We start from the raw sequence: 22665 nt of genomic DNA on the forward strand, positions 1-22665 counted from the left end.
CTTTTAATGTTGTCATGGTGCGGTGTTTTATTGTGGTATATAATCCGTCTCGAGAAGAATAGTACCATTGCCTCTTGTATTTTTTTTAAACTTCTTTAAAAATAGTGCCATTGCCTCGACATTTTTTATTATTATTAATAAGAGAAATTTAGAACGGACAACGACGTCGCGCGTGACTTCTATCTAGTAGCTATCTGAATTCTCACACACCCTTATCTCTAAGATTTCTTGTAGCTTTGTACTCTTTTTTTCGGGGCTGTGTGATGTGTCCAAAAACTGGGCTTTAACAGAGTCATATTATAAACATATGAAATTGATATTGTTACATCAATATTTTGAACTGTATTATGTTTAATCACCCATAGAATGCGTGCATGGCATGCCAAATCACGACATCTGAATTTTGTTCCTATTTTTTAATTTCATTTTGATGTAACTGGTTGCAGAAGTGAATATTTACCTCTTAAATATAGCCACCCTCTTTATTTTATTTTATTTTTTAAAAAGAAAAACCTTCGATGTAATTCTTTCTAATATAAATTGTGCTTTTGTTCCATAAATCAACGTCAATCACAACAACAAGGACAGGTACTTTGAACATAAAATTAAGCTCTAGTGAAAAAAACATAAGAAATAAAATAAGTTGCCTTAACATTCTTCGTCAAATTGCATAAACAATGCTGGCAGATCTTCTTTATCTAAGAAAGAAGGTAAAGTTTAAAGAGACTGTCTTTACGGCTTGTGTTGTTCCTTGTATGTGCATGCGTCTTGACAATAACTACTTAAACGTCACCGTTGAGAGCTCCATTTAATCTAACTCAATATCGCTTCGTTTTCTTAGTTGACATTGAGATGAGAAACTTAAAAAATAGTAATTCTAATTGTGATTGAATCATCTAATAATACTTAAAATAAGGTTTATTAATTAAGTTCGACTGCGACCGGACATGCATAAACATGGTGACAAAATATGTTCGTCCAAAAACCGGTGCCATGTTTATACTCCTGCTCGGAAATTGAAAGGGTCTGGATTAGGTGGTTTAGCAAGCAATTGTTGTATTATTGCTCGTATTAAAAAACAAAACCATGATGTTTGGTCGGTATCTAATCTACAACTCCCAATCTTTTTGGGAATATTTTCTTATAACTTGGCACATCCAACATATTCTATGCTCTTTAATTTCTAAATAAAATGTCACATCTTGTGAGCTTGGAGGTCGAGAATCCGATGCTTTGAAACATGACAGACCTTTCAGCACTTTCCATAATTCACCTCCATTGTTAGGTTTCAAGATTTAATTGAATTTCTTGAGAGGATGTTGTCGGTATAGAGTTGTTTGCAAATGGGTACAAAAGTTCCTAGTTAATATTGATTGGGCATTTCGACTTGATGAAATAAATATTTAACCGAAGATGCTTCAGAAGCAATTAAGCCCCACGCCCCCATCCCCTCCTGCATGCCTCCAGAAACCACGTTGATTGATTTTTCATGCCCTAGATGGAAGTTCAAGGTCTCAAAGATTGGAGACGTGTAACGAGGCTCGATTGCTTTCTTATCAAATGGATTATTATTAATAAACCGACGGTCCAATATATATATATATATATATATATATATATATATATATATATGCTAATTAACTATTACTAAAATAATTAGGATGTCTCAACTTTTGCGAGCTCAACCACGAGAAGATACTAAAGAGGTCACTATGTGATAAAATCCCATTAATTATATGTCGATGCAAACTCTAACAAGGGATGTATTTGTTGAAACGTAATAAACTTAGTGTTAGGTGCAACTTATATCTCAAAGTCATTATATTAAAAACCTGCTAAATAGGACTCTTTAAATACGGTAAGTACATAATTCCACTCATGTGTGATATCATGCTGTATCTAATGTGGAGATTGCCACAATTATCGTTATTGAAAATAATAGGATGAGCTGGAGATGGTTTTTTGAAATTGCAGTAGAAGGTTGTTTTTTAAAGTATTTTTTATTTAAAAATATTAGAATAATATATTTTTAAAATTTTATTTATGATATTAGCAAATCAAAAACCATCCAAAATCTTAATAAATTTTTTTTAATTTAAAGCAAAAAAAATTTAAAAAAATTTAAAAATACTTTTTAAATACAAAAACAAACATACTCATTATATATTATATATTAGTAGCCAAAACACGACGTACCTTTAATATCAATTTGTCTTTACTTTTTTTGTTTCTAGTCACTAGGTGCGGACTAACGCCATGCAATGGGGCTAGATTTTTGCTTAAAAAAATGATGTTTAGGTACCATATATGTTTTTGTAAAAAAAGACAAAATCTGCTATTCAAACATATATATTCTTGATGGGTCATATAAGTTGGTTTTATTTTAATTAGACGATAAAAAATAGACAATAACTACATTTAAACAATCAACAACAACAGATAAACAATTTTTTTTAAAAAAAGTGATCACAATAACCTAAGAAAAAATTAACAAATGATGTAGCTTAGTTCTTAACCCATTAAATACATAAGAATGAAATGGGGTAAAAAAAACTTAAAAAAAGACCTTGTTTAATCTAAGTCACCATGAAAAACTTGTAACCCTAGTAATCAAGGTCGAGTCAACCCGATCTAGACCACAAAGGTCTAGATCATGAAATCAAAATAACTAGATAAAAAAAAATAAATTAAATCACAAAGATCATTTTTGTTTTTAAATGTCAACCCACATTAAGTTGTTAAACTCGTGATCAGACGAGTTTAAAAACAAATTATCAGAAAAACCATTAAGTTCAATTCTCAATCAATCAAATATTGAAAGATAAAATTAAAAAAATATTATTGCATAAAAGAACTAAAAAATAACAATTAAGAGAACGAGAATCAACATTGAAATACAAAATCAATTTTATATTTGAATGAAGTGTGAAATTGCAAAGAAAAATTAATTTACTAAAAGGACAAAAAAAACAATAAAAAAAATAAGGATAAAAATCAACAAAAAAAATAAAAACAAGTTTGAAGTTCGAAATTTAAGAAGAAAAATAACTGTAACAAAAAACAAATTCAAAAGAATATAGACCAAATTGGTAAAAATAGTATACTATAAATTTTTAGTGCATGATGAATTTGAAACAGATAAAACTTTTATCAAAGGGCTAAGAAAAAAATTAAAATTAAAAAAAATAAAGATCAAATTAAAAAAGATAATATAAGATAAATTGAGGTTGAAGGATGAGACTGAAAACAAATAAAAATTTTACAAAAAGATCAAAAACAAAAATCAAAACAATAAATAATAAAGTTTAAATACCAACAATAAAGAGGACCAAGTTATCATTTTCGAGGGAGGAAAGAAAAAAAAACTATAGAAAAACAAATCACCCAACTACCACCAACATGCATCACCTCTATAGAAAGAGGACATATCGGTGCGTTCAATGACACGATGAATGGAGATTTTAGCTTAACGGAGGCACTGTAGGTGTTGTTCAAAGGATGCGGGTGCATGTCATTCACATCCAATTTTTTTGGTTTTTTTTTTTTTTATCTTTTCAAATGCCTAACTACACATTCACTGACCTAATAATAATAATAATAAATCATTATGAAAATACTAAAAGGCACCTAGAAATCAATTTTAATAATTTGGTTTCTAAATTTATGTGGTGGTTTTTGTGTGTTTATTTTTTTTTTTTTTATCTTGTCAAATATTAAATTCTCTCATCTAACTTGATAATTATGAAAAAAATAATCATGAAAGTATAAAAAAACCCATTTTTTTTTATTTCTTCGTTTTGAAGAATGCTTTAATCTTTTTAATGTGCTATTGAAATATATAAAAAAAAAATATTCATAATCAATTTAGTAATAACTATTGACTGTATAAAAATACTTTAATACTTCTAACAGCTAGTTTTAAATTTTGTTGTGGGTGGGAAAGCAAAACCTTGAAAAGACTATTCCAGTAAACGGTGTTTCCAGTCACATGCTTCTGTAGAAATCTCTCGTGTTCTAGCTTTTGTTAATTATCTGTTGTGGATAAAGGATTTGACTTCCAAGTTCTTATTAAAATGCTACTCTTCTGGGGGATTGTAAAATAATTATCGATGATAATCCGCCGCTGTGCAGCTAATCACTCTAATAAATATGTTCGCGGGACTGCTTCAATAAAATTTAAAGGGTTGGATGAAGTAGATATCAAGACTGGATGATAATAATTGAGCACAAGAGAACGCTACTGAAGCCGGCTTTAGAAGTGATGATTTCAGGCAAAATGCAAGATCAGGGCTAAGTTACTTATGGACATTAATTTGCAAAATAAATAAATAAAATAAATGAACAATTAAACGATTACAAACGGAAAAATGATTATATTTTACATTTCAAGTCTACGCCACATCTTTCAGATAGGGTTTATCCAGATAATCAATGTCAACCATATAAAATTTATAGGACATGTTAGATTTTCAAGTTTCAACTAGATCTGGAGCGGCTGGCTGCTTAAACTACAAGAAAAGATATTGTTTGGTTTGCTTTTTTGCAAGTCTCTGTAATGTCCATACCGTGCAGCATTATTAAGATCTTGATTGTGAGTAATAATATGGTCGTCTTTCTTTCTCCTGGCCGGAAATAACGTTTCTTTTGATGACAGTGATATTCACATAATTATAATGGCAAACACACTCCAGTTCATCATTAAGGACCTTGACACCATTCTCATCATCATGACGGATCATATATCTGGGTACGTATGTATACATCTTCACTTTGGTAAGAACAAGTTCATATATTTATTGAATGCGAGAAATATGAGGCCCTAAGGAGAGAAAAAATGGTAGTTCCATTAGTGTTTAAACGAAATTTGAAGTCCTTCGGGATGGCTATCCAACGGTAGTAGAAAGATCACGAGGCACCAAGGGCATGGACCCCCGTTGATGTTGTTTTCCTTATCAGTGATTATGTGCTTAGCTTTTGACATGCTTATGTCCTCATTGATGATCGTTTGGTGATTATGGCAATAGGCTTTTCAGGATGCTTGATTTGTTCCATGGCTATCATTAAAAGCTCGCATCATTGATCACAAAAGAAGATTCAAGTAGGTTGCCATTCTGAAACCCCGTTCACTTAATCTGCTAATCTTGCGAGCAAACTCTCCATTAGCCAGGAAAATCCAGGTCCAAAAGCAAATTAGGAGCAAGCAATACCGTGTATAAATGTGATGCTATAATAACTTATCAAAATTATAGCGTGCCCTACAAAAGCTGGGCTAGGCATTCAAGCAATTAGGTGATGGCATATGCTCTCTCGTCAGGGCAATCAGTGCTCCCCCCCCCCCCTCCCCCCCAAAAAAAAACAAAAAAAAAAAACAGAAGATTAGCATTTCAGCAATCCCATTTTAGGATTTCTTGAAAGCAGCAAAGAGATGGGGAGACTTGGCCAGTAATAGAAGTTGATTGAACCCACAATTACTCCTTGAAGTTCTAATCTGGTGAGCACTAAGAAACTCCAGCATGTGAAGATGTGATGATGAGCTCGCTAGTGAGCATAAACTGATAAATTTCATCATAATTTCTTTGGGGCCAAAACAGAAGGAAAAACTCCGACACAATAATCGTACTTTTTAGAGGTTTGGCAAAGTTGTTATAGTCATTATAGCAACCAAATGTCCCATTATTTAGTACCTTTCAGAACATAACTCACTACAGGGATCATTGTTCTCTCTCTCTCCCTCACAAGTCAATCATGCCAAGGACTGCTGCATCTTCGCTTGTTGACTCCGCTACTAAGGTACCATGAAAGGGACCTGAAAGATGGAATGATCATAGAAAGCTAATGGAGCCTACTTTCATGTGTCCTGTAAGGAAAAGAAAAGGAAAAAGAAAAAAAAACCCAGAAAGGGATGGAGAGATTTTGTGTGTTATAATTTTGAAGGCTGCTAAATGCTATAATAATTCTCATGAGACATAATTAGCAGATTGTTTTCTTGCTGTAATTCTAGGAAGACATAATTACAGTACTAATAGCTAGCACATGCCTGCATGGAAAAGTACAGTAAGGAATCCAAGGTGTGTTCCCAAGTGATTTTGCTGAACACCTATCCAATAAGCTTTGATAATGCCGGTCGACCTCAAGCATTTATTTGTAATTAGATAGCGTATCTGTACTCTTAACCACCACCATTTGCTTCCTTAAAAGGCCCAGATTTCACTTTGTGGTGGGTGGTGGGTGGTGGTGGTCAAGCATGTGTAAACCTGGTTTTAAAGTTGAATGAATGCATGACAGGGCTACCAAACGGATCCCCCGGTCGGTGCTTTATTTTTCAGAGCAATTCACAGATGATTAGCTCCGTAATTATGCCAATATTCCTCATCTTTAACATCACAGGAAAACCTAATTATCACCCTTGTAAGAGTTACATGAACCCTTGCAGGTAAATTCATTAAAAATCACTCTATCCCTAATTAAGATTAGGTAAAGGTTAACAGGTATGGCTTGCTTTTGCAGGTAATTTTTTTTTTTAAAAAATATTGATCTGATTTACACAGGAATCTGGATTTACTCATGAAATTTTCACTTTATAGTTTTTCTTCAAATTGGTTGATTTTTCTACGGCTACAAGTACAGATTGTTTGATTTTTCTACTTTAGACTTTGAAGGACAAGTTGGAAGAAAAGGATAAGACTGCGTCTACGAGTGTGGTTGTGGACCCGACTTTTATTTTCTTCATTGTTATGATACCAAATGAGCTATGATTTTCTAGGAACCAAGCTGTGTGGCATCATGTAACTTTCTCCACCAACCACCAAATGTAGTTTTTTTGTGAGGTTAAGATCAAGGAGATTCGTACTTTGATTTCTTGCGTGCCTCTCTCTGTTCTTTTATTTTATTTTCTGATAAGAATAAGATAAGCTTTTCCATCCTTAGAATGAGCTGCTTGGGCCCAAAACGATCCAAACTAATGTGAGAAAGTCTGGGCTCTCGAGGGGACATTTCCTCTCCTGGTTTAATAACCATTTAAAAACTAATCGTATAGTTTAAAATATTATTGAAAAAAATAAAAAAAATTTATTTTTTAAAATTAATATTTTTTGATATTTTCATATCATTTTGACGTACTGATATTAAAATTAATTTTAAAAAAATATAAAAAATACTTTTAAAAACAACAATTATTACATTCTCAAACATACTTTTATTATTATAGCAATTACTACACGGGCCTTTTCCAAACAAGTTCCATCCAATGCCTGTGGCAATCATTCTTCTTTAACTTTGGAGCTCTTGATGGTTGATTCTCGATTCTGGGGGCACTTCTAGCTTTACAAAACAGCCTATTCACCTTGTGATCTCCTTCAATCTATGTTGAGTTCTACTAGAAGCAATCTCAAGGCCCAAAGAGACAGATTTGGGGATCACAAATGGGATTATTTACGGTAGGCTGAGGCCTTAGGCCGCTAAATCAATGTTCCTCGTCGGACCATTGATGCTGCTATGGCCCATTCATGAGAGCTATAGCTCAATCTAAATTATTTGCCAGTCCCATTCCATGGGCCCGAATTGCGACTGATTTTTCAGATATATAGAATGTTAGCCACCAATTTATGATTCATCAAAGTAAGCAAAAGATGTGGAGGTAGAGGCGCTTCATTTCAGATTCTGCATGCCACCTGGCAATCAAGTAGCCAGTTAGACATTATTTCTCCTATCCTTTAAGATAAGCCCCGTCATGCATTAACAGATTTGCAACCCACCTCCATAAGCCATTCAAACACAGCACAAACTGATTGGAAGAGTCTTTTAGCAAAAAAATAAATAAAAATGGCTGCTGTTTGTGCTTCTTCTGCCATTGCAGCCGTTTCCATCTCTTCTTCCAGGCAAGTTCTCTCAAATCCCATAACGACTACATGTTATCATGCTATTAACAACTGTTGTCTGTGTGGCATATACTTGAACTTTTCAATATTAGTTAAGTTGATCATGCTGCTTCATTCTAGATTAATTCTTAATTACATGTTAGTGACTTGTATAATCAAGGCTTATAATGAAACAACAAAGACTTAGAAAAATAACATGAGTTATGTTTTTTTTTTAAAGTGAAGTGAGTCATGTAAATAAAACATTGCAGTACCCAGAAGACTGGATCCCTTGTCGGGTCAGCAAAGGCTTCTTTTCTTAGGGGGGAGAAATTGAGACTGAAGAAGTACACATCACCAACCGCAGCTCGATCAGTTACGGTTTGTGTTGCAGCTGACCCTGATAGACCCCTCTGGTTCCCAGGCAGCACCCCTCCTCCATGGCTTGATGGCAGGTCAGTTGAAGACCTGTTCTTTAGCACCAAAGCCTCTTTCTTTTCATTGATGTAAGGACTCAATTACTGTGCTAAGCGTTCTAAAGTCTTGCTTGAATGTCTCAACTGCAGCCTCCCTGGAGACTTTGGCTTTGATCCTCTAGGTCTTGGTGAGTGAGAGCTAAATCGTCAGGTGTTAGTCACTTGCACAATATAACCAATCATGAAGTACTTATGCAAGTTGTGATTTGTTTGAAACAGGATCTGATCCTGAAACTCTAAGATGGAATGTGCAAGCAGAGCTTGTTCACTGTAGATGGGCAATGTTAGGTGCTGCTGGTATTTTCATCCCAGAATTCCTAACGAAGATTGGCATCCTAAACACCCCGTCATGGTACAGTGCCGGAGAAGTTGAATACTTCACTGACACCACCACACTCTTCATCGTTGAGTTATTCTTTATTGGCTGGGCCGAGGGAAGAAGATGGGCTGATATTCTCAAGCCAGGGTGCGTTAACACGGATCCTATCTTCCCTAACAACAAACTCACTGGTACAGATGTTGGTTACCCAGGTGGGCTGTGGTTTGACCCGCTTGGATGGGGCAGTGGCTCTCCTGAGAAGGTCAAGGAATTGAGGACGAAGGAGATCAAGAATGGAAGATTGGCTATGTTGGCTGTGATGGGTGCTTGGTTCCAACATATTTACACCGGCACCGGTCCTATTGACAACCTCTTTGCTCACCTAGCAGATCCTGGTCATGCCACCGTTTTTGCTGTGAGTGCACCCCTAAAACTTCAAACAATAACAGTAATTTGTAAATAATGCAGCGAGAACAAGTTGTTTTTAATTAAGCTAACTATTTTAAATGGTGTGTTTCAGGCTTTTACCCCCAAGTGAGAAACGCCGGCGAGCATGCTTCCCTAAGGAAGGAGCTTAAGGAAATGTATTTGTCGATAGAACCTTTGTATCATTATTAGAACATGTAATGTCTGACAACTACGATTTCTCATAGAGTGCTGTTGCAATGTACAAAAACCACCCCTTGAACTTAGATGTCACCGATATATTTGAGCTAGTAACAAAAGTTGCCCGGAAAAGCAACAGTTACGAACCACATGAAACTTCAGAACTCATCTCCAAGTATCTAACTGCCCATTTATCAATTTTTGAACCAGCGAGCGGTGGCATGCCATTTTATCCATACGCCACCGAACCAATTGATACGAGTAAAGTAGAACAACAATTAGCGTAAGGGATCCATTTTAAGAATATGCAAATTAACAATAGCTCAAATCAATTATTGAATACAGAACAGATGCCAATACTGCAGAAAAGTAAGGCGACACTTGGCTGTCAAAGCAGAACAAAACATTAAACTGAGAAAATAAATGGAGGGCTATGTACTTGAGGTAGATTTAAATCATTTGTTTCTAAAAACCATTTTGAAAAAGCCATGTCTACATTCAAATCCGAGTCTGATCTCCTTTCTTTCGAGTGAATCACGTAGAATAAACCCTTCGGTTGTAGATCTGATAAATTGCGAACAGGATTGCCAGTTGAGACGGGACCCATAGACCTGACCGGTGACCCATAAAAATAAAGGGGAGAGATTCATGCACGTTTTGGGAGGAATCAATTGATCACTTAGCATAGAACATCTTTGTTAAATGAAGACCAATTTTTTTGTTATTTTAAGAGCGTAGACTGTGAAATCGCAGTAAAGTTCATTTCTCGATGACGTGGAGAATTCCTGAATCCATGACAAAGTTATTGGCAGGTTATAATATTCATCTTTCATGTATATAACTAGCACTCTAGGCTACACGTTTTCATGTTCTTCTTGATTTCATTTTCCTTTCTTCTTGTTTAATTTCTTAAATTTTACATCTTGTTTAGCAAGCGGGCAATGTGTCTCCATCAGTATAAGAGGCAAAGTAGCCTGCCTCACCCAACCCTTCCTGCAAAAAACCATCGAGTTTTTGGCTCATCGTTAGCAATCTCTTGACTTTTACAGTCGTAGATCTAGTTTTTAGGATTCGTTTGGAGATGAAGTTTTTCACATTTCATGTAGGAGATGATTAAATTAATCCTTCATTTTTGTTGTCGTGTACATATTACTCTCGTTCCAAAATGGGTATTGCACCCCATTGTTCTTCACTCCTAACAAACAGTATATCGGCTCATCAATTTAAGAAGAAAAAAAACACAGTAATCCTATAAATTCCCCCCTTCTCATCTTCAGAACACCTTCTTCAAATGTTTAGTGCTTTGCTACAAAAGATTTTAGGCAGAAGAAGCGTCAAACAGATTGATAGGGATGGGTTTTGGTCCAAAGGACCATCAATAAGACTGGGTCCTAGCCTAGAGACCCAAACGTTGGGCCTAAGACCCAAAGAACAAGCTCTACCACGGACTGTAGCACACACCGGGTATCCGTGCCACTTGGTGAAAGAAAGCAGGCCTAAGAGCATCTCGAAGGCAATGGCGAAGGAAAGACGAACCCAAATAACTGTCATTTTAGCTATTATCTTCTCGTTTATCAATTAACTATCTAAAAATTATTGTAAGTGATAAATTTCTTCTTCTTGATCGAGTATCATATTATACTGTCTTTGTCAATTTCACAGGCGGAAGTTACAGTGCTTCAAGCATATGGAGCTTTAATTCTCAATAATATCATAATGATTTGTGACCATCGATGGACGGGAAGGGAGAATCGAACTCTTCCACTTCAAATTTTCTTTAGTTATTATTAATTAATGGTTTTTCTTTATCATTTCGGCTGTTTTCAACGGGAAAGTAATTCTTCTAGCATCCGTTTTGGATGCCAGCTTCTGCACACCAGCATTTTATCAAAGAAGATACGCCCATCACGCTACAAAACTTCAAAAATTGTTCTCCAAGAAGCTTTGTTTCAACTGGGACATGGTAGTTTTTTTTAATTACTATTTTGTTGTGTTCTGATAGCGAGAACATCTGCAGCCAGCTTCTTGGAGACTACATCTCTTAAGAAAAGGAATCTTAGATGATTCACATCAGGAAAATTACTGAAAATATAAACACTAATTGAACCACCAATAAATTTCAAATGGTAATCTTAGTTTGGATTAAAACACATACCTACAGGCATTTGCTTGGTAAATGCTGGAGCATGCAATTCAATTATCACCACTGGTATCTCATACCTACAGGCATGTTATACCCTCGGGAACTTCTCGACTTCCGACAAAGCGCACCACTTGACAAGCATCCAGTTCAGACGCCACAAAGGACACAAGCACTTCAAGCACATTAAAATACATAATTTCCTACCACGCAAGCATTGACTTCAACTAACGAGACCATAGGGAAAACATCAAGGAAATTGAGAATTAGTTCCATTAAACAACCCATCCAGTTCATCCCAAAGGATTAAACATATCTGCTGCTGCATTAACTCTAGCCTATACAGAATCACACAAGGCATTCACGCTATTCTCTCTCTTTCGGAGAAGATGATTGGGATCTTCTAATTACAAGTTGATTCAAGAAGAAAAAGGGTAGAAATGCAGGATGTTCAGTATTTATTCTATTAGGAGAGTTGTGCATTTTCACCGCACCAAGATTGAAGCACCAAATTGAATGGAAGATTAAATTAGAAGGAAAAAAGGTTGAGAGTCCAATATTACAATAACTGATCCAAGTGTTTCTGCACCATATAACCTAACTGGTAGCATATATATTAGTATTACAACATCAATATCAAAAATACTTTGAATTAAAATTTGTCAAATACATAAAACAATACAAATCCAATACAAAAACCACAGTACAAAAAAAAAAAAAAAGCTCCCCTGGTTTCGCTTAGATCTGTAGATTTTGCTGGAAAAATCTCAGTATTCATCCTAGCTCCAGAAGCTTTTAAGATTTAGCTAGTAGATCTATCTTTGTAAAGCCATTAATTATAGTAATTAGAGCTAAAATAATTAATGATTTTGCAAAGAAGGATTACTAGCTTAATCATAAAGCTTAATTGTATATGTTTCATTACAAAACTTCTTTTCATTAATTTCTTTGAATATCCATCTATTTACAAATTATATTCATATATCAAAGAATTAAAATCTTTGAACATTCTTACCCAATACTATATTCCATTTGATTGCACAAAGAAACCAAATATTCGTAATGTTTCATTCTCACAAATTATATGTAATTAGATTGAGGAATAAACCAGCACAAAAACATTTCCCCCCTCAGATCTAGTAGTTGAATATAAAGTAGATAGCACCGTACCCGTAAGTTATCGTTGAAGGGGTAGATGGAAGAGGGTTTGAGAACTCTGGAGGTCACGGCCGGCTGCTTGCTGCGCTAATCATATCCTTTTATAGGGACAAAAGATTGTTGGGTAGGTTTCAGTTTGTTTCTTTGGAGTTATTGGTAATTTCATATAAATTAAACTCAGAGATATCATACCTAACCCATAGGTTAATCCGGTTAAGGGATGGCTTATGCGAGGCAAATCAGGTTAATCAAGAAAAAATTTAAAAAAACATTTGAAATTTTAATATTTTATATAAAAAAATTAAAAAAATAAATCACAGACATAAATTATACATATTGTAAATAACAAAATTTAAAAAATTATTTCAAAATATTTTTTATTTTATATTGAAAATATATCATTTTATTCTTTTAAATTGAAGTATTTAAACCAAAAATATTTTTTTATTTCTCATTCAAAAAATATAATTTTTCTTTTGTGGATATAGAGTATAAATACTGAAATGTTAAGAATAAAACATTCTTCTAATATTTATATAGTGAACTTTAAAATAGATTATTAATCAAATAAAAAATATATATAAAAAGATAAATTGCTAGCTAGAATAAAATACACATTTGGAAACAAAAAACAAGTCTCTATCAGGTTTTATCGGGTCATCCAGATTTCGAGTTAGCCTAAAAGTCAACCAGTTTTTCTCAGGCAGTTAGAAACCTAAATTTTGAATAAAACCAATTTAAATATATAAATTTAATTTATTAATCAATTAAATTCAAATAAAATACTATAATTAAATTTACTTTCACTGTAAAATTTGTTCAGCCAATATGATTGCTGCATATAATCAAGAGGATACGCTCGTCACGCTACAGAATTTTTAAAATTGTTCTATAATTAAGAAGCTCTTTGTTTAATTTTTTTTTCTTTTTGTATTTTAACAGGGAAAAGATACTCCATCCAGCTAGCTTTTGGATAAAGAGACGATGAAAGAAATGGAATCTTGGATGATTCACATCAGGAAAGGAGGGATTTCACAGGCTCAAACTCGAGAAGAATATATAAAACACTAATTGAACTACCAGTTGATCTGAAAATGGAATGGTTGATTTCTAGTCCAAGAAACGACGAAGTATAGGGTGGATGGCTAGGTATCTGCTCGGTACATGTCGGGGCATGCAATTCAATTACCACCGCCATATCCCGTACCTCCGAGCATACTGTACCTTCGGAACTCCTGAACTTGTGACAAAGCGCATCACTTGACAAGCACCCAGTTCATACACTTCCCACAAAGTTTACTGGGTCGTACTCTAGAGATCATTATTTCTCGCTATTCGCGACAGATTGTACTTTTTTTATATAGAAAATAATATTCATTTATCCAAGAAAAACAATTAAAAAATAATAAAAAAATAATCATAATAAATATATAACAACACTAATTAGAGTTAAATAAATATAATATAACAAGTGTTTAATTATCATCATCATCATTATTATTATTATTATTAATACTGCTGCTATTACTATTTTCATAATTAACATTATTATTATTATTATTATTAACAAACTATTATTATTATTTTCATCCCTGCCAGTTATTATTATAATTATTATCACTATAACTACCACCATTATTATTATTATTATTATCTTTATCAATAATTTAATTAACATTAACAACAGAAACCAGCTAAAATTAACATCATAAGCAGAAGAATTCAACGAGTATAAACTTATCCATTCTCATTTTTTTATAAGAATCTCAGTACTCAATATATTAAATATTGTCATTACAAGTTACAAACTACTCACCTTCCAAGTTCCATCTGATCTCCCTTCCTCCATTCAAGTGTCCCTTCAACTTATATTATATTACAAATTAAAAATTTTCCAAACTGGAAAAGATTCAAAAAGGAAAAGAAGTTTACATAAAAATATAAGAAGAGAGACAATTAATTAATACTAGCTACAATAACAGACCCGAAATAAATACTCGAGCAGGTCAAGATGGAGGACGGTTCGGTGACCGCATAGAGATTTGAACCGGAATAGGCCGACCGGTACCAGTCCCTCCGCAGCTACTACACGCCATGCGACCCGAACCGGAACAAGCCCGGCAACCAGCATCTCCATCGGACCAACGGGAACAAAGACAAGCGACCCGACCCGTCCCGTTGCAAGATGGGCACAACGGCCCGGCCATGGGCTTCTGGTCCATAACCGATTTGACCAGAACAGCCCCGGCTAGCACACTAAGACCCGTAGCCAACTGGGTCAGAACGATTGGTCCCATTATTCTTTAGAGAACAAAAACGATAAGACAGAGAGAGAGAGAGATGAGCCGTGTAAGACTGTAAGTAAGAGAGGAGAGAAAGCGAGGCTGATTTCCTATGATATGTGTTTTCTGGAGGGTAAATTTTGGTGTGTTTTATTGTGATTTTAAGACAAGGAAATAGAGTGGTAGTAGAAATGTACACGTAGACGCGTGAGTGTTTGGTCGTGGCTTTGAGTTATTTATTTTGGAGGGTAATGAAGATGTTTTATTTTTTATGTTTTGGTCGGCGTCGGTAGATATTGTTTTTTTTTTTTTTTAATCTCCCTGTGCCAGTCGGCTGACTTCTCCGGATGGTCTAGTTGCTCCTTTGTTTGGGGATGAGGGAGGGCATAGCAAGGACGGAGCTCGTAATTTTTCTTGTCCTGAATTATTAAATAAATGTATAATTTTTTTAAGATTAATTATTAAGAATTTTTTAAATTAACAGTAAAATTTTAGTTAAAATACATTATACAAAATATTAAAAGATAAATCTGAAAATACATAAAATTAAAATGAAAGTAAAAATAAACTCATTATTAAAGTTACATCCTTCGATGTTTTGTGAAATATAATTCATCTATAATCGAATCTGAATTGATATTGTATCATTCCCTTCTCAACCGGGATAAAATAACAATCTCATGTCAACCGAAAAACAAAGTAATTAATTTTTTTTTTCTCTTTCAATTTTTTCTTTCTTCACTTGATTCTTTCTTGAATTAATGTTGTATAAGTTGAACTTTGTAAGTTTACAAGGTTATTCTTTCTTTTCTTTTTCCTTGTATTTTTTTTTATATTTTCCCCTTACTTTTCTCTCTTGCCTTTTCTTTTTTTCTTTTCCGATTCTACTTCTGCCCATTCGGCAACATATAAAAGAAAGAAAGAGTTGATTTGTTTTATTTTTTAATGGTAAATAACCATTTTACCCTTAATAAGTCTTTTTGCTTTTGTTTAATGGTCTTTTTTTTTTGTTAGCACTACCAAGCTCTGTTCATTCTAAAATTTTAACCAGATTTTATTCAATATATTTTAAGATCCCTCGTAAAATTTCAGCTCAATCTGATAGTCGGATTGAAAATTACGCCCAAATAACATAAAACTGGTCAAATTATGATTTTTCATCAAATTTTTGAATTTCTTCAAAAATTCTAAAATTTTTACCCAAGCTAAAGCATCATATTAGAAGGCTTTACATAATTTTTCAGAATTTTCTGATAACTCAATCAAAATTTATAATTTTTTTATATATAAAACTAGTTAAAAAATATTAATAAAATCTTAACTTATTATAGCCCACCCAGGCCTTTAACATGGCTCCATCATTGGGCGGGAGTGTCTGTGAATTCACACCATTAACCTCAATTTGTCACATGGCCAACTTGCCTCTAGCCAGTTGGGTGTAAAAAATATATATAATTTTATTATTAACCTTATCAAAACTCAATTTTTTTTATATGACGTCGCAAATCTTTTTATTTTTTAAAAGAGTTATTTTTTATTAACTTAAATTAACCTAAATAAATTTATAACTCAAGCTTTAGAACTCATAATTACTAGCCGGTATACTTTTCTCTTATACTTTTTTCATCCATGTTTGATATTATGGTGTTCTAGATGTAAAGGAATCACAGTAATTATCTTGAATTTGATTGTTAAACTTCATTACACTGAAGATATTATAAAGAAGATCGTAACAATAATAACTTGGTATCAAGATGATAAAAATATTAACACCTCTCATTCTCATTACTTTTTCAACATGAAAAAAAACAAAAGTCTCTAATGTTGGTTCAACAACTATGCTAATGCCATTCCTTTTATCCAAATATCCAGTTTTATGGTCCTATCATAGAACTGTCCTGTCCTTCACCCAAACAGACAAAAGAAATTAAAACTCAGGATTCTGTATTTCTTGTATCTGGATTGCTGAAATCCTGAAACACCATATGGAGTGGATAGGGTTTTTTTCATCATAAAAAAGAAAGAAAAAAATCATGCTTGCTCTCACACCAGCTATATATCTTGAACATTGATTGGGTTAACTTTTTTTGTCCAGTCAAAAACAAACCAACCATCTAGACAGAGACTAGGAGGCTGGTAAAAGTTCTCTGCACTGAATAGAGCAGCATGCGAGTCAATAACTTTCATACCTCTTGGCTGAATGTTTTCCTTCTGATTGAACGCTTTAATTTCCTGTTGACTTGGAACGAGTCCAATATTCCAATGTACCACCACTTGCTTTATTATGCATGAACCTTACAGGCAAAAACAGTATATATATTTGATCCGCGAGGAGCAGTACGGAGAATATAAGAACCCTCGTATGTTAGCTGATTTGGTACTTGGGAATGAGCATCCTCGCATGATTTGGTATGTAAGCTTGTCATTTACCTGTTTTGTGTGGTGTGCTGGATTATTATTATATTTTTTTTATGTAAAAACATGATAAAGCGTTTTTAACGTGTTTTTTTAATATAAAAAAATTACTATGAGCTCAAAACATAATACATATAGATTGAGATTGGTATTTATTTTTAAAATATTGAAATCACTATGTATTGAATTGATTTGAATTAATTTTTTAATTTTACAACTTAGATTATAAAATCATGATAACTTTATATATATAACAATAAAATAAATCATAAAAGTAAATTTCTAATCAACTTGATATTAAAAGAAGAAATAAAAAAAAATTAAATTTAAAAAAGATTAAAAAAAAAAACCTACTCAAGTCTAGTTGATTTAACTTGTCAAACCTGTAGCCAAAACATGATAGTCTCATATAAAACAAATAAAAAAAAAATTATAAAACTTAACTTTAAACTAACATAATGTTAAAGGATAAAATAAAATAAAAATTAAAAAAACAACTCAAGTTAACTTGTTAAACCCATGAACTTAATCATTATACTAAGATAACTTCATAAAAAAATAAAAAAAATTATAAAGCCTCATTTTCAATACATTCAATGTTAAAGGTTAAAATTGAAAAAAAAAAAAAAAAAAAAAACTCAAATCTATGAGAACGAGGTAACTCTGCATAGAACAAGTTAAAAAAAATCATGAAACTCAATTCCCAAACAATGTAATATTAAATGATGAGATTGAAATATATATATATATATATATATATATATATATATATATATATATATATATATATATATAGATTGAGTTGTTGGAGGGTGAAATTGAAAACAAATTAACAAAGTTAACCTGGGTTAATTTGTTAAACCTGTGACATGAGTTATAAGATTGGGATAACCTCATAATTTTTTTTTAAAAAATAACTTTGTTCAATTCTCAACCACCCTAATAATGGATGATGAAATGGAAAAGAAAATTAATTAAAAAAAAACAACAAAGAAAAACAACTCAAGTCAATTTAATAAAGTTGTGACCCATGCATGAGATGCATGATGATAAATTCATAGAAAAATATATATATAAAGCCCTATTTTCAACCGGTATAATATTGAAGGTTGAAATCAAGAAAAGAAAAAACTAAATTCATGAGAAAAATATATATATGTCCCAAAATAAAAAAAAATACAAAGCTCAATTTCTAAAATAACATAACATCGAAAGATAAAAAAAAAAATAAAAAATTAGATTATTAAATAATAAAATTAAAAAAATACACCATTATTCAAATAAATAATGTTTCATAGATGTTGTTACAGTAATTTAACCATACCCTTTAGTGTTTTGTTAAAGAGAAAAGTCATGTCTTTTATTGCTTTGTTAAAAAAAAAAAGTAAATTAATAAGATTGGTATAAACCCAATAGATAAAAAAAATTACAAAGTATAATTTATAAAATAATTTAATATTAAAAGATAAAATAAAAAAAATAAAAATAAAAAACATAAAATACTATTCTGATAAATTATGTTTATATGTTTTGTAGGGGTAGTGATGTCGGGAAATCTTTTAGTGTTTTGTGAATATTAAGTCGTATCATCCTCTCTTTTTTTCTTTTTTTGTCAAGATAGATCTTCCAGCCCGTAGAAACAGTACTAGGGACAGTCAAGAGAGTAGTGGTTAGCAGTTAGTAAAACAGAAAAAGGACCGATCAAACTTATCGAGCACCACCTTACAATCAAGGACCTGATTGCTACCACATGAGGAGTTTCGGGGCCATTGTCAAATCTGCGGTGCTAAACCACTGGACTCCCCATGCTGACAGGATGGGACAAAAAAGTTCAGGGATTAAATTTAACTTGACAATTTTGGGTAATTTAGCAAGAACCCAAAAAAACGAGCAACTACAAAGATGCAGCACGATCGTCGTGTTCTTGAAGCAATCTGCTAATAGTATAAATTGAATGCTACATTCCTCTCAACTCAATAGCATTTTACTTGTATAGTCAGAGCCTATTCTTTTGTATCTTCTCTCAATAACATATTCTCTTATCCCATCTGGACATTCAACTGATTCCTTACAAATCGTTATCATGATTCCACAAAAACCTCTTTAAATGAGAGAGAGTGAGCTGTTCGAGACCCACCCCTGTCATCAAAAGAACCAAAAGAAATGATTCTACAAAAATCTTCAACGTCTTCTATCATGCTGTCCTCTTGTCACCTTTAATCTCTCCTATGAAAGCATTCCCAATTGAATCTTCAAATTAAGTTTCACATCTATGGGAGAAAATTTATTACTCTCAAAACACTTGTCTGATGTTAATGTTGATTCTCGAGGTTCTGATGTATTCTAAGATATCATTCTCATCACAGAAATGCAATTCAAGGGCTGTGATTTCAGCATTTTCTTTGTCAGTGAAGATCCGAGGCACACCTGCAATAATCAGAAATCAGAAGTCAAAGAAAAGTATTAAGATGCAAAAAATACAAATTTGCAGGAATTCACAAGTCACCAAAGGAAAAGGCTAAGCACAGGAATTTGGAAGTTAAACTGTGCCAATTTTGGCTGCAAACACTATAGTAACAAAATTCTACATCTGTTATGAATAGCTACTTTTCAGTTCACAAGAAAAATGAATTTCTTGTATCGAAGTTCTATTGATTGAGCTACACTTTCAGCTATGTATTGAAAATAAAAAAATAACGTTTCCTTTGCAATGAATTTTCCCCATCATCAGTTAAGTTAAAACTGTCGAGATGTTTTACGAAGATGAATACTTTATTCTTTGGATAATCCAGATCTTTATTTCAAGATATTCCAGAGGCTTATAGTTCAATTACCATGAAAGCATTCTCGTGCTTCTCCAGCCATGAGAACCACATCACCACTTCGGAGAAACATTGCTAAAGGTGGATCTTCTCTAGATTTTCCTCCCAAAAGGAAAATAGCCTTGCAACCCAAACTGAGGGGGAAAGAAGGATATAGTCAGCAATCAAAACCTCTTCTTTGGATTGAAAACCATGGAGATATGATAGAAAAAGAATTCCAAAGATACCTCATGCTTACAATAGGTTTACTCCAGTCAGCTTCCATGTCATCCAAGTGGCCCCCAAGTGTATCTCCTGATCAGTGACATGAAATATATCGTGCACATTAATTACACTTCCAAGAAATTGAACTGACGTTAACAACCTAATATTGTGCGCATTAATTACACTTCCAAGAAAAAGGGTGTCCCGATGCATGAGGTTCTTCATATGGCTAGGGTCTAGGAAAGGTCAGGTGTCACAGCTTTCCACCTATTTCTGCAGGGAGGCTGTCTTGCAGTTTCAACATGCTAACTTCTAGTAACAAACGCACGACCTTACAATAGCACTTGGTCTCATAAGCCAATAAATATTAAACAAGAAATAAACCAAAGGAAGATATAAACAAGCTTTCCATTAATAATTACCTGATGCAAAATAGTTTACTATTGCAGCTTCTGGGTGGAATTCTTCTCCCACAGGCATCGCAGGAGCAGCCAATTTTTTAGCCAACTGACAGAGTCCATCAGGGATCTTGTTATGTGGAAGAGATACATTGTAGTTACGCTACACCACAAACAAAAAGACTTAAATTCAATCCAATTCATAAAGAAGAGAAACTTCTAAAAGAAGTGTTGGATTGAGAGTTTGCATATATAATAATCAACACGCCCAAAATGTTGATGAAGACAAATAAACTAAGAGAAGGGCTAGCTGGCATCTTGATACTCAAGTCACATAAAATGACTTGATACAGATTTGAGCAGAGCAAGATTTAAGTGGTTGAAGATGTATATTCTTAAATGCACCATGTTCTGAAACAGCAGCAAGTTGATAAAACTTTTTTTTGCACAAAAAGAGTAGACAATTGTTTCAAGTCAAACTAGTTAAACTGAACTGCTAACTTCAAGCACAACCTTCTAAAATTCAGAGTAAAAACAAATTAAATCGTCACTGCTGACAATCATACTTGTGTCTATACATTATGTAGAAAACCAAGGTATAACAATGTTAGTACATTGAAAGATTGTATCATACCAGATTGTATATTCTGTGATCAAATCCCATGGCATTCGTAATGCAGATAGATTGGGTGTGGTATACAATAACTAAACCCAAGGGTCACAATGCCAACCTTGCATAACTGAAAGAAGGCTACATGAGAAAGAAAAGTCTATGCTTTATAATGGTTAAAGGATCTATGCTTGCTGTCAATCAGCATGGCCCTAAGGGACAAGCTCTAACAACTAATAAGTGAAACTTAAATTTGAGCATGTGTACTTCCCTACTGTATCATGAAATTGAAAGGTTAATATGGAAGAACACAAAACTAGTAGACAGGAATTGCAAAAACGAAAAACACTGAAGCTGCAATCACCTTAGACCAATCAAATTGCAGTCCAAGGGTACTCCACCGCAACTTCCGCAATAAGATGGAAGCTGAAACGGGCTTACAAGACTTCCCTCTTAACAGAACACTATCTTCCTCGCAAAAACTCCATCTACAAGTATCTCCATTGCCAACACAACCATTTGACGCAGAGTCCGAACTAGCAGGCATATTTTCATCCTCAACCAACACTTTCCTCTCTTTCGCAGCAATAAACAGGTCACTTATAGGCCCATAGATTGCATTGTGATTTGTTCTATTAGGAGGCTGAGGGAAACTCATTAAGCTCTCCCTTGTCCATCGGCATTGTTCATCAACACTCAATGCCCCCGGAATGAAATAAAAACCTGCAAAATTCATCTTTCTCCATAAAAACTTCTCTAAAACTCAATAAATCTTTATTTGAATTATACAGAAAACTAAATAAAAAATAAAACAGGCAACTACTTCCATCAAGTGATAATCACGCCATTTAGGTTTTCGTTAAACAAAAGAGCATAAAGTAATTAAAAGACAAAAATGATACCAGGCCGACTTTCCAAGCCGAAGACGGGCCGATCAAAACGGCAATCAACAACCACAATTTCAGGAGGAAGTTCACCGTTTTGATGATAAGAATCCAAAAATGACTTGAAATCTAAAACCTCTGATAAGTCGACTTGTTTTGGTTGCTTTTTCCTGTTGAAAAATCAGAATGTTTAATTAATTAAACCGATACAAATACAAACGACGGCACGTTTACTTGAGAAGAGGAAAGATAAGGACATACCTTTTGGAATTTTGATCGTAGTAAAGTTTGTACTTCTTCTCTGTTTTTCTGAATTCCGTTCGATCTGTGTCGTCGGTAACGGCTTTATTGGAGCCGTACATTTCGACGAGGAGAGGAGTGATTTGATTATTCAATGATTTTTAGGGTTTTTGAATTAGGCGCAGAGGTTTTGAGTCGCTGTCTACAGTCCTTTTCTTTCAATAGCATATATATTTTTTAAAAGAAAATTAAAGA

General features: G+C 33.4%; 3 protein-coding genes and 1 long non-coding RNA gene across 5 annotated transcripts; 1 reads left to right on the plus strand and 3 right to left on the minus strand.

Moving 5' to 3' along the window:
- Positions 1 to 7724: 7724 nt before the first annotated feature.
- Positions 7725 to 9413, plus strand: LOC118054499 (chlorophyll a-b binding protein 7, chloroplastic). 2 transcript variants are annotated; one of them, XM_073408340.1, is made up of 5 exons: positions 7725 to 7870; positions 8122 to 8311; positions 8423 to 8460; positions 8552 to 9066; positions 9172 to 9413. In XM_073408340.1, exons 1-5 carry the CDS (start codon positions 7822 to 7824, stop codon positions 9187 to 9189), a joined length of 810 nt encoding a protein of 269 aa, XP_073264441.1. In that variant the 5' UTR covers positions 7725 to 7821; the 3' UTR covers positions 9190 to 9413. The 2 variants fall into 2 exon arrangements, with proteins under 2 accessions (XP_073264441.1, XP_034922010.1); XM_035066119.2 differs by having other exon boundaries at positions 7726 to 7877; positions 8129 to 8311.
- Positions 9414 to 11647: 2234 nt separating this feature from the next.
- On the minus strand, positions 11648 to 12749 carry LOC140955430 (uncharacterized). The gene is made up of 2 exons (XR_012169472.1): positions 12568 to 12749; positions 11648 to 12299 (listed from the first exon to the last, which is right to left on the minus strand). It is a non-coding gene; the product is annotated as an uncharacterized lncRNA (long non-coding RNA).
- Positions 12750 to 14276: 1527 nt separating this feature from the next.
- On the minus strand, positions 14277 to 14978 carry LOC118054500 (uncharacterized). Its single transcript, XM_035066120.2, has one exon. It carries the CDS (start codon positions 14850 to 14852, stop codon positions 14562 to 14564), a length of 291 nt encoding a protein of 96 aa, XP_034922011.1. The 5' UTR covers positions 14853 to 14978; the 3' UTR covers positions 14277 to 14561.
- Positions 14979 to 19173: 4195 nt separating this feature from the next.
- LOC118054502 (DNA N(6)-methyladenine demethylase ALKBH1A) lies at positions 19174 to 22641 on the minus strand. Its single transcript, XM_035066121.2, has 7 exons — positions 22432 to 22641; positions 22189 to 22340; positions 21651 to 22009; positions 20701 to 20839; positions 20302 to 20368; positions 20087 to 20208; positions 19174 to 19679 (listed from the first exon to the last, which is right to left on the minus strand). Exons 1-7 carry the CDS (start codon positions 22530 to 22532, stop codon positions 19546 to 19548), a joined length of 1074 nt encoding a protein of 357 aa, XP_034922012.1. The 5' UTR covers positions 22533 to 22641; the 3' UTR covers positions 19174 to 19545.
- Between the last annotated feature and the right edge of the window lie 24 nt (positions 22642 to 22665).

This window comes from Populus alba, chromosome 3 (assembly GCF_005239225.2).
Source record: "Populus alba chromosome 3, ASM523922v2, whole genome shotgun sequence".
Taxonomy (NCBI): domain Eukaryota; kingdom Viridiplantae; phylum Streptophyta; class Magnoliopsida; order Malpighiales; family Salicaceae; genus Populus; species Populus alba.

What these genes read in the sequence shown, in the direction of transcription:
- LOC118054499 (XM_073408340.1), top strand. Translation starts at nt 7,822, where the DNA reads ATGGCTGCTGTTTGTGCTTCTTCTGCCATTGCAGCCGTTTCCATCTCT. An exon ending in TGCAGCCGTTTCCATCTCTT is followed by an intron (nt 7,871 to 8,121) that starts CTTCCAGGCAAG and finishes TGTAAATAAAAC; the next exon opens with ATTGCAGTACCCAGAAGACT. An exon ending in CTTTGATCCTCTAGGTCTTG is followed by an intron (nt 8,461 to 8,551) that starts GTGAGTGAGAGC and finishes TGTTTGAAACAG; the next exon opens with GATCTGATCCTGAAACTCTA.
- LOC118054502 (XM_035066121.2), bottom strand. Translation starts at nt 22,532, where the DNA reads ATGTACGGCTCCAATAAAGCCGTTACCGACGACACAGATCGAACGGAA. An exon ending in TGCAATTTGATTGGTCTAAG is followed by an intron (nt 20,840 to 21,650) that starts GTGATTGCAGCT and finishes TTTGTGGTGTAG; the next exon opens with CGTAACTACAATGTATCTCT. An exon ending in AGCACGAGAATGCTTTCATG is followed by an intron (nt 19,680 to 20,086) that starts GTAATTGAACTA and finishes TGATTATTGCAG; the next exon opens with GTGTGCCTCGGATCTTCACT.
- LOC118054500 (XM_035066120.2), bottom strand. Translation starts at nt 14,852, where the DNA reads ATGGGACCAATCGTTCTGACCCAGTTGGCTACGGGTCTTAGTGTGCTA.